This window comes from Harpia harpyja, chromosome 16 (genome assembly GCF_026419915.1).
Source record: "Harpia harpyja isolate bHarHar1 chromosome 16, bHarHar1 primary haplotype, whole genome shotgun sequence".
NCBI classification, from domain to species: Eukaryota; Metazoa; Chordata; class Aves; order Accipitriformes; family Accipitridae; genus Harpia; species Harpia harpyja.
In genome coordinates, this window is record NC_068955.1 from 1,936,223 (window position 1) to 1,955,605 (window position 19,383).

The window sequence follows — 19,383 nt, forward strand, 5'->3', positions numbered from 1 at the left end:
ACGGCGACACACTCATGGCTCTGGGGAAGCGCGGGTGAGCCGAGCAGAGCTGGAAACACGGCTGGCCAGAGCGCCAGCAGACCCTCCGCGTAGTGCTGCTTAAGGAGAGATTAAATGGAAATCATTTCTATTTATTGTAATATTTATCAAAGTTTAGTAAATAATTGATGCTGATCCATCCTTGATTTCCTTGGGGGCCAGCATGCGGTTCTGGTGAATTAAAGTTTAACGATGCGCGACAAGGCAGGAGGAGGTGGAGCGGGCGGATGCTGGGCACGCTGGCCCTGGGGCTCGACCCGTGCTGCCCCGGCTCGGGCGGGAGTGAGGAGCACCCGGCCAGGGATCCTGGGGAACCTCTGCAAATCCATTTCTTCTGCCCTCACCAGTCCCCCCGATTTACAGCGTGCGGAGCAGATCCCAGTGTCTACAAACAACATGGCGTTTATTGGCCTTTTGGATCCGTAGCTCGTGCTGTGCGTGATGTCCATCCAAGACAAGGGGGGATGCAAAGGCACTGAGGGAAGCAGCAGAGCCAGCAAGGGCGTTTAGGCAGGACACCGGCACGGTGCTTGCATGAGCAAAGGCAGAAAGCTGCTCCTGCCCCAGTACTGGCAAACTGGGCCAACCAAGCAGTTGGCAACAGCCTGGAGCCCTGCTCCTCTGTAATTACTTTGGCTGCATGAAGAGGGGTCTGGCCACAGCACTGAGCCCAGCATTTCTTTGGAAAGGAAGATGAAACAGTGCTTGGGACTGTGCATGTGCAAGGCACAGGGAGCCAGGACGACTGTCACCATGCTGGGTGATGCCAGCCCTGACTGGGCACCAACCGGTGCATTCACACCCAGCATGGGAGCAGCAGAGCTGGAGGACCCAAGAGAAGCTGTTTGGACACGGGAGCCCCCATGCTCCCTCCCACCAGCCCCAGTCCCGTGTACCCTCCCAGCTCGATGGCTTCATCCCTGCAGCTCTTGGCTGGGCTCGCTGCCAGGCCGGACAGCGCTGGCTGCCGCGGCGGGGCTGGCTGCTCGGCAGAGTCGTGCACGGCGTCTGCGTTGGTGTGATGTACAAGCCCTGCGGCACCGCTGTGTGCAGCCAGCAGAGCTCTGGGGCTGCCCTCACCTTACCTGCATCTGCTCGGGCACCTATGGCCCTCTCTCGGGGGACTTTAGTTGGTTGGGTTTAGTCATTTTTCACACGGGTTGACTCTCGAGGGTTGGGGGACTTGGCAGGCTTGAAAAGCTGGTGGGCCAAGGGAAAGCGAGCCAGCTGGGATGCGTGAGCTCACAGCTCCTCTCCTCTGTGGAAAGAACAGACACCCTCAGGCATGCCCATGGGCAGCCAGCACCCACCTGCCACTGAGCGTGCCCATGCCATTGGGACACCTGGGGACATGCCTACGGCCCCCAGCAGGAGAGTTCCCATGGATGTGTCCCACTCCCCTTTAGAGCCATCGAGGTCCTGGATGAAGAGTCTGGTGGTGGCATCACCAGTGGCCATCTCTGGGGCTGGCCATCTCTGGGGCCAGCCATCCCCAGACACGTCTTCCTCCCTCTTCCCCTCCCAGTGCCCCGTCAGACTGCACTCAGATTGGGAGCCGAGGCCCGCAGAGCTGCCACACACCTAGTCTGGGACTTGTCCTTCTCCTCCGTCTTGAGGTGGCACTGGCAGGTGGAGGCCTTGCTGTATCTGACGGAGCGCTTGGTGGACTTCTTCCACTTCCGCGCACTCCGCACAACCCGCTTGAAGATGAGGTAGAAGATCTCACAGACGGTGAGGACGATGCAGATGGAGGAGGCTCCGACCATGAAATAGGTGAAGACTCTTTTCTCGGTTGGCCGAGCGATGTAGCAGTCTACAGTGTTGGGGCAGGGCTCCACGTTGGAGCACTTGACCAGCCTTGGCAAGTCGAAGCTGTCCCACATCTTGTGGAGGAGGTAGAGGAACAGGATCTCTATGATAAGCTTGAAGAAGAGACTGAGCAGGTAGGTCCACCACAGCCCACCATGCTTCTTGCCCGTGTTGCTGTAGAGCTTAGGGCAATTCTCCCCATTCTTCTCCCGATTCTTCTTTTCGCGGTCCTCCCGGTAGGCCACATGCATGATGACCAGGAGGGATGGGCAAGTGACAAAGATCAGCTGTAGGGCCCAGAGGCGAATGTGGGAGATGGGGAAGAAGTGGTCGTAGCAGACGTTGGTGCAGCCTGGCTGCCGTGTGTTGCAGTCAAAGTCTTTCTGCTCGTCTCCCCACACACGCTCGGCCGCCACCACGTAGACCAGCACGCGGAAGACGAAGACCACAGAGAGCCAGATGCGGCCGAAGGCTGTGGAGTACTTGTTGACCCCACTGAGCAGCGCCTGCAGCGTTTTCCAATCCATGGCGGCCGGTGGAGACCAGAGTCACCCGACCTGGAGAAACAGCAGCAGAAGCAGCAGGTGGAGAGATGCGATGGGAGACAGCAATGGGGCAGCTCATCTCTTGCTGCACTTAATCTCATTGACCCGCCAGAATCTCTCCCTCACCACGTTATACTCATTTGGGGTGGAGGGACCATCCCATTCGTGGACAGTAAAGCCCAGCCCTGCACTCTCCTGGTGACAGTCAGGGGTGACTCAATCTCTCTGCGCTTCCTTCTGATGGAGGCTTTATCATCAGGAATGAGCCTCCCGGCCAAGTCCCTGCCACCAAGTCCCCGGCCTGATTGTGCACATCGGTGTAAACTGGCAGCACAATCTGCTGGAGTGGGCCAGGATCAACAGCAGGAGGCCGTGCCCGGACGGCAGACCGGGATGGCTGTGCAGGGCGCTTGGCATGTCAGCAGAGCAAAGGCTTGTGTAGACACTAGCCCTCAAGCTGGCACATCCCTTGGGATGGGGGCGGGAGGGGACCCCACAGAGCATTTCCATCCCCAACTGCATCTTCCTTCTGCCCCACTGCCCACAGGACACATGCTGATGGATGCCAGGATGGATCCCCAGCACCCTGCCAGTTCCTTGGCTGCCGAGGTGCTGGCTCCCCGCGGGGCACAGCGCCGGACCAGCACAGCTCCTGGCCTGCGCTCCCCAGGCTTGTCCTCTTTCCTCCCCAGGGTTTCATGCAGCTCAGCCAGGCTCCCCTGCGTACCCTGCACCAGCGCGTTTTGGGGATGGATGGGGACCTTTACCATGAGGGAGATCCCAGGGGATCTCGGGCTTGGTCCCAGCCTTCCCTGAGCCTGTTTCTACATGGACAAAATGGGCTAAACCGGCTGCCATACTTTGCTAATGCCAAGAGCCGAAGGGGAAGCGCTGCTGCAGAGCTGGGATGCCAGGACACACCGGGGACCGGTTTTCTCTCTCGCAGGTGATGCCCGAGGCGGTCCAAGTGGAGGTGAGAGCTGGGCTGCTGAAAGCGAGAGTCCATGCATGTCGCCAGCACGTCGCCCTGGCTGGCACCCCGCTCCCGGCAGCGCTGCCGGCAACCCCGAGGACCTGTGCCGGCCAAACCGGCTCCGCAGCTCAGCCTGGGGCTGCCCCGATGCGAGGAGGGTGGCACGCTAAGCCCGACCCAGAGCTTTACTGCTGCCTGGATTTACAAACCCCGGGCGATTTTTACCCAGAGGTGAGTTGGCAGCTGTTGACTCGGTGCTGTAAAGGTGTCTCGTCTGACAGAAGGTTTCACGGGATGGTGGGGTGGGTCTGCCCCCACACCGTTGGCTCTTAAGGAGTTGCTTTGAGTAATGCACACCGCTGCTGACGTGAGCACAGCAGGGTTTGCAGCATGCGGGTGAAGATCAGAGCCCTCGAAGGACAGAGCCGAGCACCGTGGAGACTTTTTGCAGCCTCTTTGCCTTTGCAAGAATTAGTCCGGTTTTGCAAGGAACTGCCAAATTTGTGGGTCTGTGCCCGACGGCGAGGAGATGCTGCGGGCCAGCTCCTTGCATGCCGCAGGAATGCTCCCACTGTGCCCACAGAGCTGCTGCGGGTCTGCAGCGCCTGGTGCTTGCATGGCTCTGGCAGAAGGAATGCGCCGAAGCCCCACAGGAGCCGCGACTGGCCCAGCAGGTTGGGGCTGGGGCTGGAGAGGCAGCACCGTGGCTGCCAAATGCTTCCAGGGGGAACACATCCCAAATACCACCAGCCCCAACATTTTATTTCTGCGTTTTCTAAAAGAGATGTTTTGTGTAAGAAAAATATGGTGGTTTTTTCAGAGAAATGCTTTGTTTCTGGCTGTTGAAGAACCCGCCTGGGGAGTACAGGACAGCCCAGGAGCCAAGGGGCAGCTCCATTTTCAGGCCAGATCGAAAGCTACGTTCAACCCCAAGCGCTAATTCCTTCTTGCCAGCTACTCAGGTCAACCAGCACCGTGCGCTCGCATTCCCACTCCCGAGCAGCCGCTGCCCGTTGCCGACCCAGCACCCCCTGAGACGTACCTGGAGGAGGCTCGGGCTCCTTCCCCGCTCACCGGGGGCTGCGGGATGGGATGTCCCCAGCTTGGGGCATGGCCGGGGATGTGATGGCACACGGGCGATCAGGGTCCCCTCGTCCGGGGAGGGCTGTGTGGCGCGGCGAGGCGTCCAGTGACTGCAAGGAAGGAACAGAGCCTGGAGCGCTGCCCGGAGCCCACAGGGATCCCTGGCCGGGGATACCCCACAGCAAGCCCCGCACCCACCGTTACGCTCTCACGCTGCTGACCTGGGGACGCACCGAGAAGCGTGGCTGAGCCAAGCGGGGCCAAGCTGGGGTCCCCGTGCCGGCGTGCGCCAAGTGCCAGGGCAGTGCCTCTGCCTGCACCCATGCACCTTCTTCGCTCACCGCCCCATCTGAAACCAGGAGATCCTCCTCCCCGGCAAACCCGCGGCAGCGAGCCAGGGTGGGGAGCAATCGCAGCGCTCCCGCCCGGCCCTTCGCTTTGAAATCGGAAGAGAGGAGCTGCTGCTTTCCCCTCCTCAGCCGAAAGCTGGTGCCGATGGCTGGAGCCTGGAGCCCTTGCATGACCCCAGGGCCGGTGCTGCTCCCCACCCTGCCAATTCGCCCATGCCCCCATCCCCGGTGCCCTGCCGGCAATGCTACCCACCTGCCCGGCACTGGCGTGCCTGGCTCAGTCCAGTGCCAACTCCAGCCATGGACCCATGGCAGGGTGGGAAGGGGATGTGAGCTCCGTGCTGAGACCCGTGCCGGGGTGCGGTGTGCGGTGCCGTAGGAGCCCCGTAGCCTGGCCGGCAGCCAGGCAGAGCAGGGGCGATGCTCCAGGTGTACTCGGCTCTGCCTGCAGCTCCGGTTTGCCTTCCGTGAAACCCCGCACCCTCGCCAGCCCCTGGCATGCCAGCCCGCTGCGTCACCGCCGGGTCCTGCCCCACGTGGGTGCGGGGCGTTGGGCCCGAAAGCACCCAGCTTCTGGGGTGCAAATGCAGCAGAGCGGGGCTGTGCACTTTCTCTGGGGGGGCTCAGCCTCTTTCGGTCCCTGGGGAGGGCAGTGGGACAGAGGAGCAGAGCCTGGGGTGGCCATTCCTGCTGCTCGGGGTGCCACACCGTGCCAGCCCCCTGCATCACCCCCCCCGGGTGCGCAGCCTGTGGAGTCCTGACGTGGCACTGTGTGATGTCGGGGTCCCCACCTTCAGCCACCGCAGGCACAGCAGCCCCAGCTGTAACACATCTCCCACCTGCACCCCATTAGCACCATGGGGTCCGTCCCCCCACAACCTGCAGGTCCCCAGCAACCCCCTGACACCCCGCGCCTCTGCCCCGGCGCGCTGGAGGTACCTGCGCAGCCGGTAAAGGGCCAGAGGAAGGTGGTCAGATCCGGGCAGCTTTCAGGGTAGGGAAGCTCTTTCCCGGCTGTGTTGTCTGCAGCCCTCCTGCGCGCTCAGGTTTTGTCTGCAGCGTGTGTGTGGGGAGGGGAAGGGTAGTTTGTTCTGTTCCCAGTCACTGGGTGAGTCTGGGAAACAGCTCCTGTAGAGGTTCTTGTCTGCGCACATGCACACACACGCTCGGGTTGAACAACAAAGGCGGGTCAAATTCTGCAGTGAGATCAACAGAGCTGGATTCCTCTGCAGGCAACACCAGCGGCTCCTGCCAGGTGATGCTCCATCCCCTGCACGGGTGGCTCTGGGCACTGCAAACCTGGCAGCAAACCCCGGGCAAGACCGGGGTTGGCCAGGGACCAGCACCGGGCTCACGCCATCCCCCCAGCTATGGGTCAGCCAGCAACCGTTGCTAAGAATCACAAATTACGCAATTATAACCCACTTTTTAAATAGTTTTGCCTTAGTAATAGTTTTGCAACAGCTCATCGGTATCTCCAACCTACAGCGACCCGCAGCCACCGCCCTGCCGACGCCGGGGCGTCCCGGACGAGACCTTTCCCAAAGAACGGCACAGACCGGGTGCCAGAGCACGGTAGCGATGTCCCCACGCAGTGGGACCCTGCCCTGCCGGCTGCCTCCACTCCTGTCCTCGTGGGACCTGGGATGTGTCCCTAAGGGGACCGTCCCTCTCCCCAGAGCACCGGTGGCATCCAGGGAGGCTGAGTCAGCCCTTCCCTGCCCGGGCAGCCGGGTGTCCCGCTCAGCCTCCCCCCGCAGAGCAACCCCATTTCATGCCTCTGCAGACGTGGCCCGGGCAGGAATGCGTTTCCGCTCGCTCGCGGTTTACCCGGCCTCTCGGCTGCCCGGAGGCTTTCCCGGCATCGCTCCAGCACACCCCAGGGCCAAGCGCACCGAAGCGTTTTCCCATGCGGCACCTCACCGGAGCCAGCCCTCCCGTGGGGACACACTTGAAGAGCCCTGCCGGGTGCTCGATGCTCCGAGAGGTTCGCTCCCAGCACTTGTGGCAGACAAGGAGCCGCTCACCCAGCAGCTTTTTGGCTCCAGGAGGTCAAATAATAAAGTGTGGGGGGGCTTGCCAGGCTGGGGACACAGCGGGGAGAGGCCACAGGAATGGGAGCCCGAGGGACCCAAAGCAAACCCTCGTGGGAGCCCGGGGGTGCGGAGCGGGGCGAGCTTGGAGGAGGGGGCAGACACGGGCACCCTCATCCCAGACAAGAGCAAAGCGAGGGCTCCGGAGCAGCCGGGAGCCTCCCCTCACCCAGGAGCTGCCTTTGCACGGTCCTATCAGCAGGATCAAGAATTTCAGCTATGTTGTAGAGAGCCGGCGTGGCAGGAGCTCCAGCAGGAATCTGGGGGCTGTGGCCTTCGAGATGAAAAACCCAGGAGAGAGGGAAGACCATGAGAAGCGCTGGCAGGTCTGATTTCTTGCAAAAGGCAGCAGCTCCCTGCCCCATGGTGAAACCCTATAAGGGCCAGGTGAAGAGCGGGGCCAGATCCCCCAGGCAGCCTCTCGCCTGAAACTTTGGAATTTCGGGAGAGGCCACGCAGCCACGGCGAGAAAGTTCAGGTGCCTTTTGGCACAGGCAGAAGATTTTCCCTAAGGCAGTTGGGTGGGGAATGGAAACACCCCGTGTTTTGCAGTGTCCTCCATAAAGGAAAAACCCAAGCAGTGGAGCAGGCGGCTGCCAAACCAGCAGGATCAGACCTCAAAGTCTCTTTAAAAGGGTCTTAAATGGGCCGTCGCAGGAGGCAGCACTCGGCCGCCTGCCGGGGCTGGGACTCAGCCCTGCTTTTTTATCTCCAGCTCCCTGCCTGCCAACAGCATCCCGGCCATCCCGGCTGTCCCGCTCTGGCGCCACGTCCCCGGGGACGAGACCTCCCCTGCAAGCGCTGGGGCACGGGAGTCACGGGAGCCTGGGAGCCGGCAGTTGGGGCCGCCGCTCGCTCCAGCACGCTGGACGTACATCAGAGAGTTTCTCTTCAATTCCCAGCAAACAGGCGAGTTTCGGGCAGGGAAGAAACAAGGCCCTGACCTGTGCCATGGCACACGTGAGCCCCTCCACATCCCCGGCCGGGCTGGAGTTAGCGATGGGTTTTTTTTAAGTCCCCTCTCCCCGAAATTCAGGGGGCCTTCTGGGCACCCCACAAGCAAATACAATTCCCTGTATGATGATGCAAAGTCTGGGAAATATTCATCTTTTATTATGACATCCCCCAGTTTATTTGCTTTCCCACTGACACCGGTCCTGTCTCTCAACCCAGCACCCTGCGCCCCAGGAGGCAGGTCCCCCCCCGTTTCTGCAGCACCAGCCGGGGCAACCTCAGCTCCCCTTGGTGCAGAGCACAGCAGCACATCAGAAAGTACAAGACAAACGTTCCCATTTGCCCAGCCAGCTGCCGCTGATCCCAAGCCCGGATGGTGCAAGACACTCGGAGCTTTGCGGAGCGGCTGCAGTGCTCGCTCCAGGCGAGATAAAGCAGCACAACAACAAACGGCAACTGGATTGTCAGGTCTCTCGCAACGGGCAGCAGCTCTGGGTGCCACTTTGATGTGCAGAATTGGGGCAGGTGGGCAGGGTGGTTGCTCTGGGTCTCATCTTTGCCGCGATTAGCGCTTGCAGCTGGGGAACACCTCAGGGTTTTGCTAATCGAGGACAGCCTTGATCGAGAGCGGCCAACCTTGCTTGAAAACAAACAGCCCAGCCCTAGCTCTTTAAATTAGAGGTGATGGCTTGCACACAAAGAACAGCTTGTATCCTCTGACGTTAAAGGCTTCAGTAAAGTAAATTTTCAGGTGGATAATCCAGCAAGCACAGCAACGAGAGCAGACAGAAGGAAGGCAGAGATCAGCGCAGCTTCACTTAAAAAGAGATGGAAGAAATCCACCTGTATTTCACCGTCTGCCTCTCTTACCCCAAAGGTCTCCAAACTCACCGGTGTCAGCGCAAGGAGCTGCCGTGTGCCCAGAGGGTCCCGGGCTGGTGGCAGGGATCCCCCCAGGGCTCCTCCACCATCCCCACCCTCGTGGGACAGCCGGTCCGGTCCCTGCCCTCCCGGCCTGCCCTCGGCATCCCTCCGGCCATAGCAGTCCCTCCGCCTCCCCCTTCAGCGCACCCGGGCCGGTCCCTTTCCCCAGGGTGGGCTGTGGGAAGGAGCTCAGCTTTGCCCACCGAGGGTCTCAGGTGGGAGCTGGTTCATTGGGTCAGGCGTGCTGCAAAGTGGCAGTAGGTGCAGTGACCTGACACGGAGGACGGTCCCGGTCCGAAAAGACACGGCAACGGCATTCCCGCCCCGTGCCCCTTCCTTTGCAGCAGAGCCACCGAGTGCGGGGGCTATTGGTGCTCATGGAAAAAATAATAATCACACCCTCCAAATAAAGCGAAACCAGTAACAGATCAAGCTGCATGTTCAATGTTAATGTTACTTATGAGTGCATTTGCCATGAAATTATTGTTAATTATTCATCCCGGCTAATGCTCAGTTACCGTTGATGCCCTTAGAAATTGCAGTGCTGCCTGAGTCACGGCAGAACGCGACATATTACAGCAATAAACAAGAACATATTCTGCCATTTAATGTTATTGTTTAATCAATGGTTGGGGTGTTTTCCTCTCCTTTATTCAGTTGTTTTGCTTGGGTGTTTTTCTCTGGCCGGGCAGGAAGAGCTGGCAGCCCACAGCGGGCTCTGCCTGCCCGGCCGGATCCTCACCCCCGTGCTTCGCCAAGGTGGCTGCTGCATCAAGCACATGCTCTTGTCCCCACTCAGCTAATGACTGTTATTAATGACGATCACATCAGTCTGAAATGGCCATGACACTTGCGGTGCAGCTTACGTAGGGTGAGGGATAGGGAGAGGGGTTCCCTGGGGGGGGTCAAGGGTGCCCGTCCTGGCTGGCCCCTCTCCCCTGCCACCTCCGAGCTGGTTTGAAAATTTGTGACATTTTTAAATTGCTCCAGCCTGTCCCTGGCAGCCCACGGCTGCAAAGAGCTCTGCCACCCGTGTGTCCCTGGGGACGTTCACATTTCTGGGTGTGCCTGCCTGTGCCCAGTAGCCCATCTTAAATCAAGAATTTATTTTTTTAAAGCCTGGGATTACAGGGAGAGAATTAAGCTGTCCTCCTTCCTCGCCTGCAACCAGTGCCTGGTGAATGCAGCAAGAGTTTTGCCGTTGACTTGCTGGGTGCAAGGACAAGCCCTTCTCTGGGCAGCGCAGACCTCATAACATCCCGTGCACCCCAAAAACTACCCGCCGAGCCGCGGCACTCCCCCTCTCTGGCCAAAGCCGTCACTCATGCCCAGCTCCAGGGACTTCTCCAATTTTCACTGGCTTTTCTCCAGCAGACCCAAGCCGGCAGCCAGCTGTTTGTCACCGCGGCTGGTCCAAACCCAGCCCGGAGCTGCCCGTGGGAGCGATGCCTCTCCAGGGGTGATGCAGCCCTTGCTCCCCTCTTGGCAGTGTTGTGCCCAAGGAGCAGGAGAACAACCAATTTGGCCATCATTTCTGAGGGACAGAAATTTTTATTCATGGCAAGGATACCCTCAGGACCAGCTAAGCCAGACCGGCTGGGACAGGCTCGACCTCCGGGCACCACTGGCAGTTCACAGCCGCCACGGAGCTGCTTGTCCCTGTCGGCTCTCGGGGACCGCACGTGTCCTACAGCACCTGGGTTTACCCCAAATTCGGCAGAATGATGTAACGTGCCTTCCCCAGGACGGGAGAGGCAGAGAGCCTTTGAGCACAGCCCGACTCCGAGGTGCTGCCACCCCCAGGGCTCCTGCACCGGGGGGGATGGAGGAGGAAGAGGAGGAGGAGGAGGGTGCAGCGTAGATGAGCGGCTCCTGCTTTCCCCCAGGCAGCTCTAGGGAAGAGCCTCCTCCTCGGACAGCGTGCCGGGGCTGGAGGCCGTGGGGGGGATGGAGACCGTGGGAGGTTTGTAGTCCGCCCCATGGAAAACCTGCCCCGCCATGCCCACGGGCTCGGTGTGGGAGAGCGCGCAGTCCTGGCCGTGCTGATGGCTGTCCCCGCTGCCGGCCAGGAGGCACTCGCGGCACCGCTTGCCGATCAGGTAGGCGGCCTCGACGAGGCTCAGCATGACACAGACGCAGGCAGTGACCACCATGAAGAGGGTGAAGATGTTCTTCTCGGTGGGCCGGGAGATGAAGCAGTCCACCATGTTGGGGCAGGGAGGCAGCTCACACTTCACCAGCCGGGGCAGGGTGTAGTTCCTGTAGAAGTGGTAGAAGATGTAGAGGAAGACCACGTCTACGCCAGCCTTGAAGATGAGGCTGAGCAGGTAGGTCCACCACAGCCCCCCCCGCTTCTTGCCGGGGTTGGGGTAGATGCAGCGGCCGTCATCCCCGCCGGCGGCACGGTGCCTCTGCTCCTTGGCCTCCCGGTAGGCCACGTGCATGATGACCAGGAGGGACGGACAGGTCACCATGATGAGCTGGAGGGCCCAGAGGCGAATGTGGGAGACGGGGAAGAAGTGGTCGTAGCAGACGTTGGTGCAGCCCGGCTGCCGCGTGTTGCAGTCAAAGTCCTTGTGGTCGTCGCTCCAGACCCGCTCGGCCGCCACCACGTAGACCAGCAGGCGGAAGATGAAGACCACGGAGAGCCAGATGCGGCCGAAGGCTGTGGAGTACTTGTTGACCCCACTGAGGAGCCCTTCGAACACCCCCCAGTTCATGGTCCCCCGATCCTGTTAGCTAGCCTGGGAGGAGAGAGAAGACACAGTGACACCAAAGAAGCAGCGAGAGGTCCCCGTCGGAGCACCTGTGTGCCCCAAAGCACCCAGCCGCGCTCCTGCCCGGGTCCCTGGCCTTTGCTTGCATGCGGGGACACGCACCGACACGTACCCCAGCACAGACCTGGTCCGGGCGACGCGTCTTCACAGACCACCGTCCCCCTCTGCGGGGGGTCGCAGGGACCCGGCAAAGCGTGCTGGTTCTGCCACGGCAAAAGCATCCTTCAACCACCACCCGCTACCGTCCACGGCTCAGCCCTCTGCCATCCCGCCCCATCTCTCGCCTCGTTGCCCAGGTATTTGTTTTTAATTTTCCTTACGTTGCCAGGCCTGGCCCAGGCAGAAAACAAACAGGAGCAGCCGGGGCATGACTCACCCCGCAGCTCTGCCGCCGCGTCCTCTCCCATCGCTGGAATCTGCCGTCGCCTCCGCTCTGCCACCCGGGCAGCGTGGGAGAAGCCCTGCGCCGACCGCGCCGTGCCCATGCGCCGGAGGGAGGCCGTGCCGGGCCCAGCACGGCGTGGCGACTGGACACCAGTAAGCTGAGGCTGCAGGCGAGCTGGGGGGGCTGCACGGCCCCAGGCAATGCCGAGGTGCTGACCCAGGGCTGGGCGGCCACAACAACCGCTTGTCATCCGCTGATCTCAGCCCGTACCAGCCCCAGGACCCTGAGCAGCTGATTTCACCCCGGGATTGCATCGTGCCGGATAAACGCACCCCACGCGGCGTGGGGCCGCAGCCGAGCAGGACTCCCGGGGCTGCGTTTGGCACCGACTCTCCTTAAACATTTTACCTATCAGTAAAATAACAAGATTCCCCCTCCCTGGCAGAGCTCTCGGGGGTGAATGCATCCCGCTGCTCTGCACAGCCTGGCCCGTGCAACACGCTTGCTTGCAGGGCCGGGGCGGCCACACACGCTCCCTGGGCACATAATTCCCACGGGAGCCAGCAGCTCCCGTCTCACCCGGTTGATCCCCAGGGACGCGCTCGCAAACCCCAGATTTCTCCTTCCCTGTGCACGCTTCCAGCAGCAGCCCAGAATGCGCCCATCACCCCGGCGTCAGGTCGGGCTCTGCGACACGCACCCTGCAGCAGACGCACCTTCCCTGGCCTCAGCACCATCTTACCAAGGGCCGGGGGCTGCAGAAGAGGAGTATTTTCATGCCACTTACCTGCAGGGCGTCCCTCTGCCGAGGCCGGCGCTGGTGCCGGTCGGTGCTTGCCCACGGCAGGAACGCATCGCCCGGTGTGAGAGGTGCCGGCGCCACGTGAGTCATCCCTGGGTTCCTGGGAGCAAGGAGGAGATTCCCAGGGGGAAGGAATGGGGTTCAAGGCAGATCCCCGCATGTCCCGTAGGCTGCCAGATTACCTTGGGGCGAAGGGCTGCCCCGCAGCGCGTGGGGGCCCAATCCTGCTGCCGTGCAGGGAAGGGCTGCATCGGCTGCCCGACGGTGGGCAAGGGCGGGTGCTTGGGGACATCTGCAGGGATGCCAGGGTGCCCGGCACGGCCTGGGATCCCTTCACCCCCTCCCTGCGCCCATCTTCCCTTGCTCGGAGTTGCAGGGGTGACGTGGCCGAAGCCCTGGGAGCCCCCGCCCGAGGCACCGAGAGCCGCTCAGCCGAACACCTCCCTTTATAATCCCTTTTTACTCAAAACTTTGCACCATGGCAATAACTTAAAAAGACTCTTTATCCCTCCCCACCTTCCGACGAGTGGGCGGCAGTTGATTCTTTCACTGGGAATTAATTAACCACTTTTCCTGTGCTCCCCTCACCCGCAAGCTGGTGCGAGTCTCTTCCCCATCACCCCGTTGCCAGAGCCCGGGACCCCTCCCAAGATGAGCCCCCCCCAGCTCAGAGAACCCCTGTGCGAGGCCTGACCGCTGGCTCGCAGCTCCGGGGTGCAGCGGGGAGCACGGAGCAGGGCGCAGGGATGAGGGTCGGCTGGGTGGGAGTTCAAGGAGCGGGTGCTGCTGCGAGGGGTGCAAGAGCTCAGGTACGGCTGGAGTCATGTGAGGAGCAAACACATGTTTCATTTGCAATTCTGCTGGGTTTTAAAAAAAAAGGTAGAGAAACAAATCTAAACAGCTGTAAAGTAAATTACCACTGTTTGCGGATGGCTCCAGGGAAGAGTTCTGCAGTTTGAAATCAAACAAGCCCTATTTTTTTTTTTTTTTTAACATGCCTGTGCGGTGGCTGTGCTGGGAAAGGGGTTCCTGGGGGCTGCGTCCCCCCGCGGGCAGGCAGGGAGGGCACAGAGCAGCACCCATCCTGCCAGCACCCAGCGGTGGGCAGGGGGACATTGGGCCCGGGGCCCCCCCAGGCTTGTGGATGTCTGAAGGAGCTCTCGTGGCTTGCGGCTTTCTGGGTTAAAATCCCCTCTTTTGGGGAGCTGCCAGATGTGATAGGCAGTTTCTGCTGGCGTTGGGCTCCAGGCAGAGCACACCTCCACCCCTCTACAGCACTCGACGGCCCTCCCGGGAGCGTGGGCACGGCCATCGTGCCCCCCCCTCGCCCCCCTGCCTTGCTTTGATGGCAGGAGGAGAAGGTGAGTGGCCGCACAGCTTCCCTCTGCATCCCGCTGGGTGGGACTGTCCGGCTGAGCCAGAGCAGAGCTCAGCCCCATCTCCCTGGCAAATACCTGGTGGAGGCACAAAAAAAAAAATAATAATAGGGTGAGACAAAACCACAGAGTGAGGTGAAGCAAGAGGCAGGAGCTGCTCTGCTGCCATCTTTCCCTCCCAAGCAGCAGACGGGGCTGACACCAGCCAGCGAGAGCCACAGCGGACAGTGGTGCATCCTCTGCCCTTGGGCTGGCAGCCAGAGCTGCTGTCCCACTGCTTAAATTTGCTAGAGATTTCAGTTTCCCAGAGGCAGAAGGGGGGGGTGCCAAAGGCTGCACCCTCTGCCAGCCCAAACCAGCCAGCCCGCACGAGTCCGCGGTGCTGGGGACGCGGAGGTGTATTAATGGCATCACTTTATCTTCCAGGAACAAGCCCCATTAGTACATTTTCACTACAACATGAAATATTAATAACACTTTGCATTTATATAGCGTCATTCATCCAGGAGTCACCAGCCGAGCTCCTGACATGAATCAAACACCACAGCCAGCTCCAGATGTGGCAGGTAAATAGGATTATACCCATTTTCCTGCTGCACACACCGAGGCACAGGGTTTCCTCCAGGGCACGTGCTTTGTGCCGATGTCTGTTGTGGATGAGACCACCGGCGCTACTCTGCCTGCCATCTGAGGATGCCACTGCTCAAAAAGCCCATGGGGCTGCATACCATGCATGGGACATCTCTGTCCGATCTGCCCGCTTTGCAGGGAGTTCTGCTGCTGTCAGACAGAAGTTGCTGTAGAAAAGCAAAACACTTCCTTGGGCCACCGGCACGTTGTTTTTCCTTGAAGGTTTTGGAATTGCAAGAAAACTTTTTCCACTTTGTAAAATAACAGCAGTAATATTCAGAGCTTTTTTGGTCCCTTCCTTGACAGATTTTGCAGATGTGAAGCACAGCAAACCTTGCGCCTGTTACTTCACCCCCTCAGCAGAGCTGGAAGCTGCTCCGCTCCCCAGGAAGCTAAGGGCATTGCTGGGTGAGATTTCAAAACATCTCCTGTCCCTCCACCACCAGCAGCTCCTGCAGCTTTAGCTGCCCAACACCATGCAGGTGATGCGTTCCCACTTTCTCCAGCCCATCTCCAGGATCGGGTGCCTTTGCTGAGGATGCCAGCAGCCAGGCTGGGGCGTGCCGGGTGGCCAGCACATGTTTGGGGGTTATTGGCTTGGATTAAAAATAACAGTCAAGGAAAGAAATGTGTTTTACATTCGTGCTGTGAAGAGTGAGCTGTCTGGGTCCTGTCTTTGGAGAAGGACCCCACGGGCACGTGGCCGTTCTCCAGGACCATCTGCCGAGCTTCACCAGCTCCAGGGACCCGCAGGGTCCCAGAAAACCCCTCTCTCGGGCACCACAATGACCAGGCAGGTCCTGAGGTCTCTGCTTCACTTCTACACAGGTGAAACCACCGGTGACAGCTGGGTTCTCTGCTGAAAAGTTTGATTTTTTTGTTAAAAAAAGTCCAACTGAGGAAGTTTTGGGCGCCATAGCCCAAACACACAGCAGCACTGGCCGGCGCTGAGCTGCTGCCTCCTCCAGCTGCTGCAGCGTTACTAATACTGCGCTGATGGCGCAGGGAGGGGAGTTGTTTGGTGCAGTTAGGAAACCTGTCAGCCCACAGACAGCCGGGCCCTGACACAGCCAGGCAGCTCCTGCGGCATGAAAGAGCAAGCAGAAAACCAGTGGGGAAAGGGCTATTTTCATCTTATTAAAGAGCCTTATATTTACACCCTCCTTCAGGTCTGTAGCACAAGATGATCGCAAAGGCTTTTACACACTAACTCAGGAGGAATCGCTTCTGCTTTCAGTGCTGTTGCATGCAGATGCTGGTTAGCAGGGTGGAATCCCATTATTGATGCTGGATAAATACAGAAAAATAGGTCCTGGGTGAAGGTACAGAGCGGGCGGTGAGCGGCAGGGAAGCGCCGTTTGCACAGACCGGCCGCCCACCGCTCCCTTTACCCAGCATCATCATTAGTCAAAGGTGGCACCTTGTTTGCAGATAATTTAAAAAAACCCAAACAGATTAGTGAAAACAATACACAGAGCAGGTTGGATTGGCTAAACCACTGGTAAAGTCGTGTGAGCACCCGTCGCTGTTGCGGCCAAACTGCTCCAGGCCTGGGTCAGCCCTGGTGTTCCCCCCCCCACTTCCCTGGCCCCATCCAGTGGCCCATGGCTCCCCACTATGCTGCAACCTGCATCCCCCCCATCCTCAGCGGGCTGTCACCACCTTCCCACACTGTCAACACCTTGGGAGACTCGCAAAAACCCCAAGGATTTCCCAAGGGGGGGGGCTCCCGCACCTTTTTGGCCTCCACCTCTGGCAGGGGGGGCCAGCAAAGGGTGGTGAAAGGTCCCGCGGATGCTGGTGGCTCGGGGACACGTGCCACGGGACTGACCTCCCACCTCCCAGTACACATGGGAAGAGCCGGTGCAGCCCCAGCACCGCAGCCGGGCGCTCAGCAGGAAGGGAGAGGGGCACGAGGGCTTCAAACCCTGTTTTTAATAAGTTCCACAGGGTCCTGGGGAGGTTCTCGCCCAAAACACTTCGTGCAGCGCTGCTGGGGAAGGAGGGAGGCTACAATTAAAGGAGGATGGTGAGAAGGCAGCACTGCTGTCGAGGCTGACAGCAATTAAACCGCCCTGCTGGGCAGCGTGCTAATGAGGAGGGGGCTGCGGCACCCCAGGAGAGCCTGGCGAAGGCGTCTGGATCCAGCATCACCAAACAGCCGCTGCAGCGGTGCAGGGGCCGAGGTTCTGCTGCGGCTGGACCTGCGGGTACCGCGGGGCAAGGGGAGCTGCAGCCCAGAGCAGCCCGTACCCCACGGCACCCGCCAGCACCGGCCCCCAGCACCCGCCAGCGCCGGCCCCCAGCACAGAGACGTAGGAAAGGACCTTTCGCTGCCTCATGTTCAGCATCAACCCCGAGCTGCCCTAAGAGCCGCTGATATTAACGCTTCCCCTGGCGCAGGTTTCCTTCACGTGGCCAGGACGGTGGTTTGCAGATACGCTGGGTCTGTTCAGAAGCTCTCCTATGGGAAACCCGTGCTCAAGGACTGCTGGATGAGAGCGGGCAAACCCTCCACAGCCCAGCCTGGTAGTGGCCATCTAACATGGCCAGCACCCATTAATCTGCTAACATTTATAAGCGAGACTGCAGGGAGTAACCTCATTTCGAGGGAGAGCTTAATTAATCATGGAATCAAACTGACTTGATGAGATTGTTTGCTACTGAGGAGATAAATTCACACGGTCAGTGGTGGCTGAGGATGGGGACGAGGTTAGCAGGGACCTAAATCATGGCAGTTGATGGTGGTGAGCAGAGAAGGGGACAGGGCGAGCAGGGTGCCAGGGCACGCCTGTCCTGCGAAACCTTTTTCTGCACTGGGAAGCAAATGAGTGGGGCACAGAGGGGAGATGCTGCTGTGGCACCCTGCCCCTAAGAGGGCAGAAATAAGAGCGTTCCCAGTCTGTATAGACCATGCTCCTGCAATGATGGCAAGGGAAGAAGGTAGAGGGCAAAGTCATAAGCTGGAGGGGACCGTGGGCAGTCACAGGGTCCCAGAACCCAGGCGGGGAGGGGTTGGGGTCCCGGGATGCTCTCAAAGAGGGAGCAGAGCCCAACCCAGCCCTCAGCCCCTGCTGACTGCCACCAAGGGACCCGGTTACGCCTGTATCGGGTTGTTTGGCCAAATAATCATCGTGCAAATGACATCTTTGCCCTTGCCGCTGACCTTGGCAGCGTTCAAATGGGCGACCCACAGGTCAAAGTCTTTATATCCTATTACCAGCCTCCTGAGTCATGCCTGTCCCCTGGCACGTTATATTATTTTGAAATGGCAGCTAAATGGGAAAGAGGTCGTGCTCCCAATACGGCGACAATAGGACATGACAGCACTTTTCTGAGTGATTAAGCCTCAGGTGATGTCAGGGCTACAAGACAAGTGGCTGAAGGCTGAAAGACTTTAATCACCCTGGACATGTCATCGCATCCTCACGCTCCATCCTGCCGGGGTGGGCTTTTAGTGCGAAACAGGAGCGACAGAAAAAATAATCAAGCCCAACCTGTGCACCCACCAGTTAGTTATCTGTGCTGCAGGTACCGCTGTTAATAATCAGCCCAAGCTGCCTGTTGGCCCTCAAAGATCATTCCGTAATAAATAAGCTCTGATGCCTTCAAATAACTGTCTGGGGCCGCCGGAGCAGACACTAGATGGCATTGGGAGAACGCGCCGTGCGGCGCCGGCCGCCTTCCCTGGAACAGTCTGGCAAAGCAGATCAGAAAACTCAGGATGACAGAGCAGAAAATGTCTCTGCCAGGGAAGGGCTGCCAGCTCACCTTCAGCCTCGCACCAACCTTGCGGCGGGATGGCTTCCCGGGGGTGACCGCGGTGGCATGGTGCAGCTCATGGCGCTTAGCCTCTTTGCTGAGCTAATAAAAGAGTTTCGCCCAATATATATATATATATTTTTTTTTTTTTTTTTTTTATAATAAGGAGCTGGGGCCTGGACCTCGCACGGCTTCTCGTTGCTCCCCGGAGCCCAGCTGCTCCCGCCGGCACCGGCACGGCCGTTCGGGGGCTGCGTGGGTGCCTGCCTGGCTGGGATAGCATGCAGCCAGCCACCCTGCACGAGGGATGGGTACAAGGAGCGGGGCTTTAAAGTGAGTTCAAAGCTGAACACTGCCGCTGACCCATCCCTCCCCTGCTGACACCAGAAACCTGCCAGCTCCCTTCGCGTGAAAAGGAAGATTTTTCTCCTGCAGACCGGGCACGTGCTTTCCCAGCCACTGGCAGAGGGGTCCGTGGGGGAGCAGGGGAACATCTGCCGTGAGGATTTGGGGGCCGCAGCTCCACAGCCAGGCAGAGGCTTCAGGCACAGGAAAGCGGCTGAGGATTAACCCTGGAGAGGGCAGGGGACCCACAGGTTTGCTCACACAGGAGAAGGCAGAACAGCAGCAGGGGCTAGGATGCCCCGATGCACCCCAACTCGGTGCCTTGGTAAGCCCAAAAAGGCACATTCTGCCTGCCACCCACCATCCCTCTGGCCTGAAATCCCCAGCCACGGGATGGTTTGCCTCAGGAGGTCTCTGCCAGGGACAGGCTCTGCATCCCAGCCCCCGGCATTTTGCCTCAGGGCAGCGTTTGCAGCTGTAGCCTCTGGCCAGCTCGGGGCTGTGACAGCAATAGGGCATCTGCACCGAGATGGCTG

The 19,383-nt window shown here is 59.8% G+C and overlaps 2 protein-coding genes across 3 annotated transcripts; both read right to left on the reverse strand.

Annotated features, from left to right (window-relative positions):
- Positions 1-164: 164 nt before the first annotated feature.
- Positions 165-5,894, reverse strand: GJB3 (gap junction protein beta 3). 2 transcript variants are annotated; one of them, XM_052811869.1, is made up of 3 exons: positions 4,409-4,753; positions 1,621-2,405; positions 165-1,297 (listed from the first exon to the last, which is right to left on the reverse strand). In XM_052811869.1, exons 2-3 carry the CDS (start codon positions 2,373-2,375, stop codon positions 1,282-1,284), a joined length of 771 nt encoding a protein of 256 aa, XP_052667829.1. In that variant the 5' UTR covers positions 2,376-2,405; positions 4,409-4,753; the 3' UTR covers positions 165-1,281. The 2 variants fall into 2 exon arrangements, with proteins under 2 accessions (XP_052667829.1, XP_052667828.1); XM_052811868.1 differs by lacking the exon at positions 165-1,297 and adding an exon at positions 5,739-5,894 and having other exon boundaries at positions 1,572-2,405; positions 4,409-4,559.
- Positions 5,895-9,198: 3,304 nt separating this feature from the next.
- On the reverse strand, positions 9,199-12,884 carry LOC128153032 (gap junction beta-5 protein-like). The gene is made up of 2 exons (XM_052811867.1): positions 12,720-12,884; positions 9,199-11,514 (listed from the first exon to the last, which is right to left on the reverse strand). Exon 2 carries the CDS (start codon positions 11,488-11,490, stop codon positions 10,663-10,665), a length of 828 nt encoding a protein of 275 aa, XP_052667827.1. The 5' UTR covers positions 11,491-11,514; positions 12,720-12,884; the 3' UTR covers positions 9,199-10,662.
- Positions 12,885-19,383: the final 6,499 nt, after the last annotated feature.

Coding starts and splice junctions, on each gene's coding strand:
- GJB3 (XM_052811868.1), bottom strand. CDS start 2,375: ATGGATTGGAAAACGCTGCAGGCGCTGCTCAGTGGGGTCAACAAGTAC.
- LOC128153032 (XM_052811867.1), bottom strand. CDS start 11,490: ATGAACTGGGGGGTGTTCGAAGGGCTCCTCAGTGGGGTCAACAAGTAC.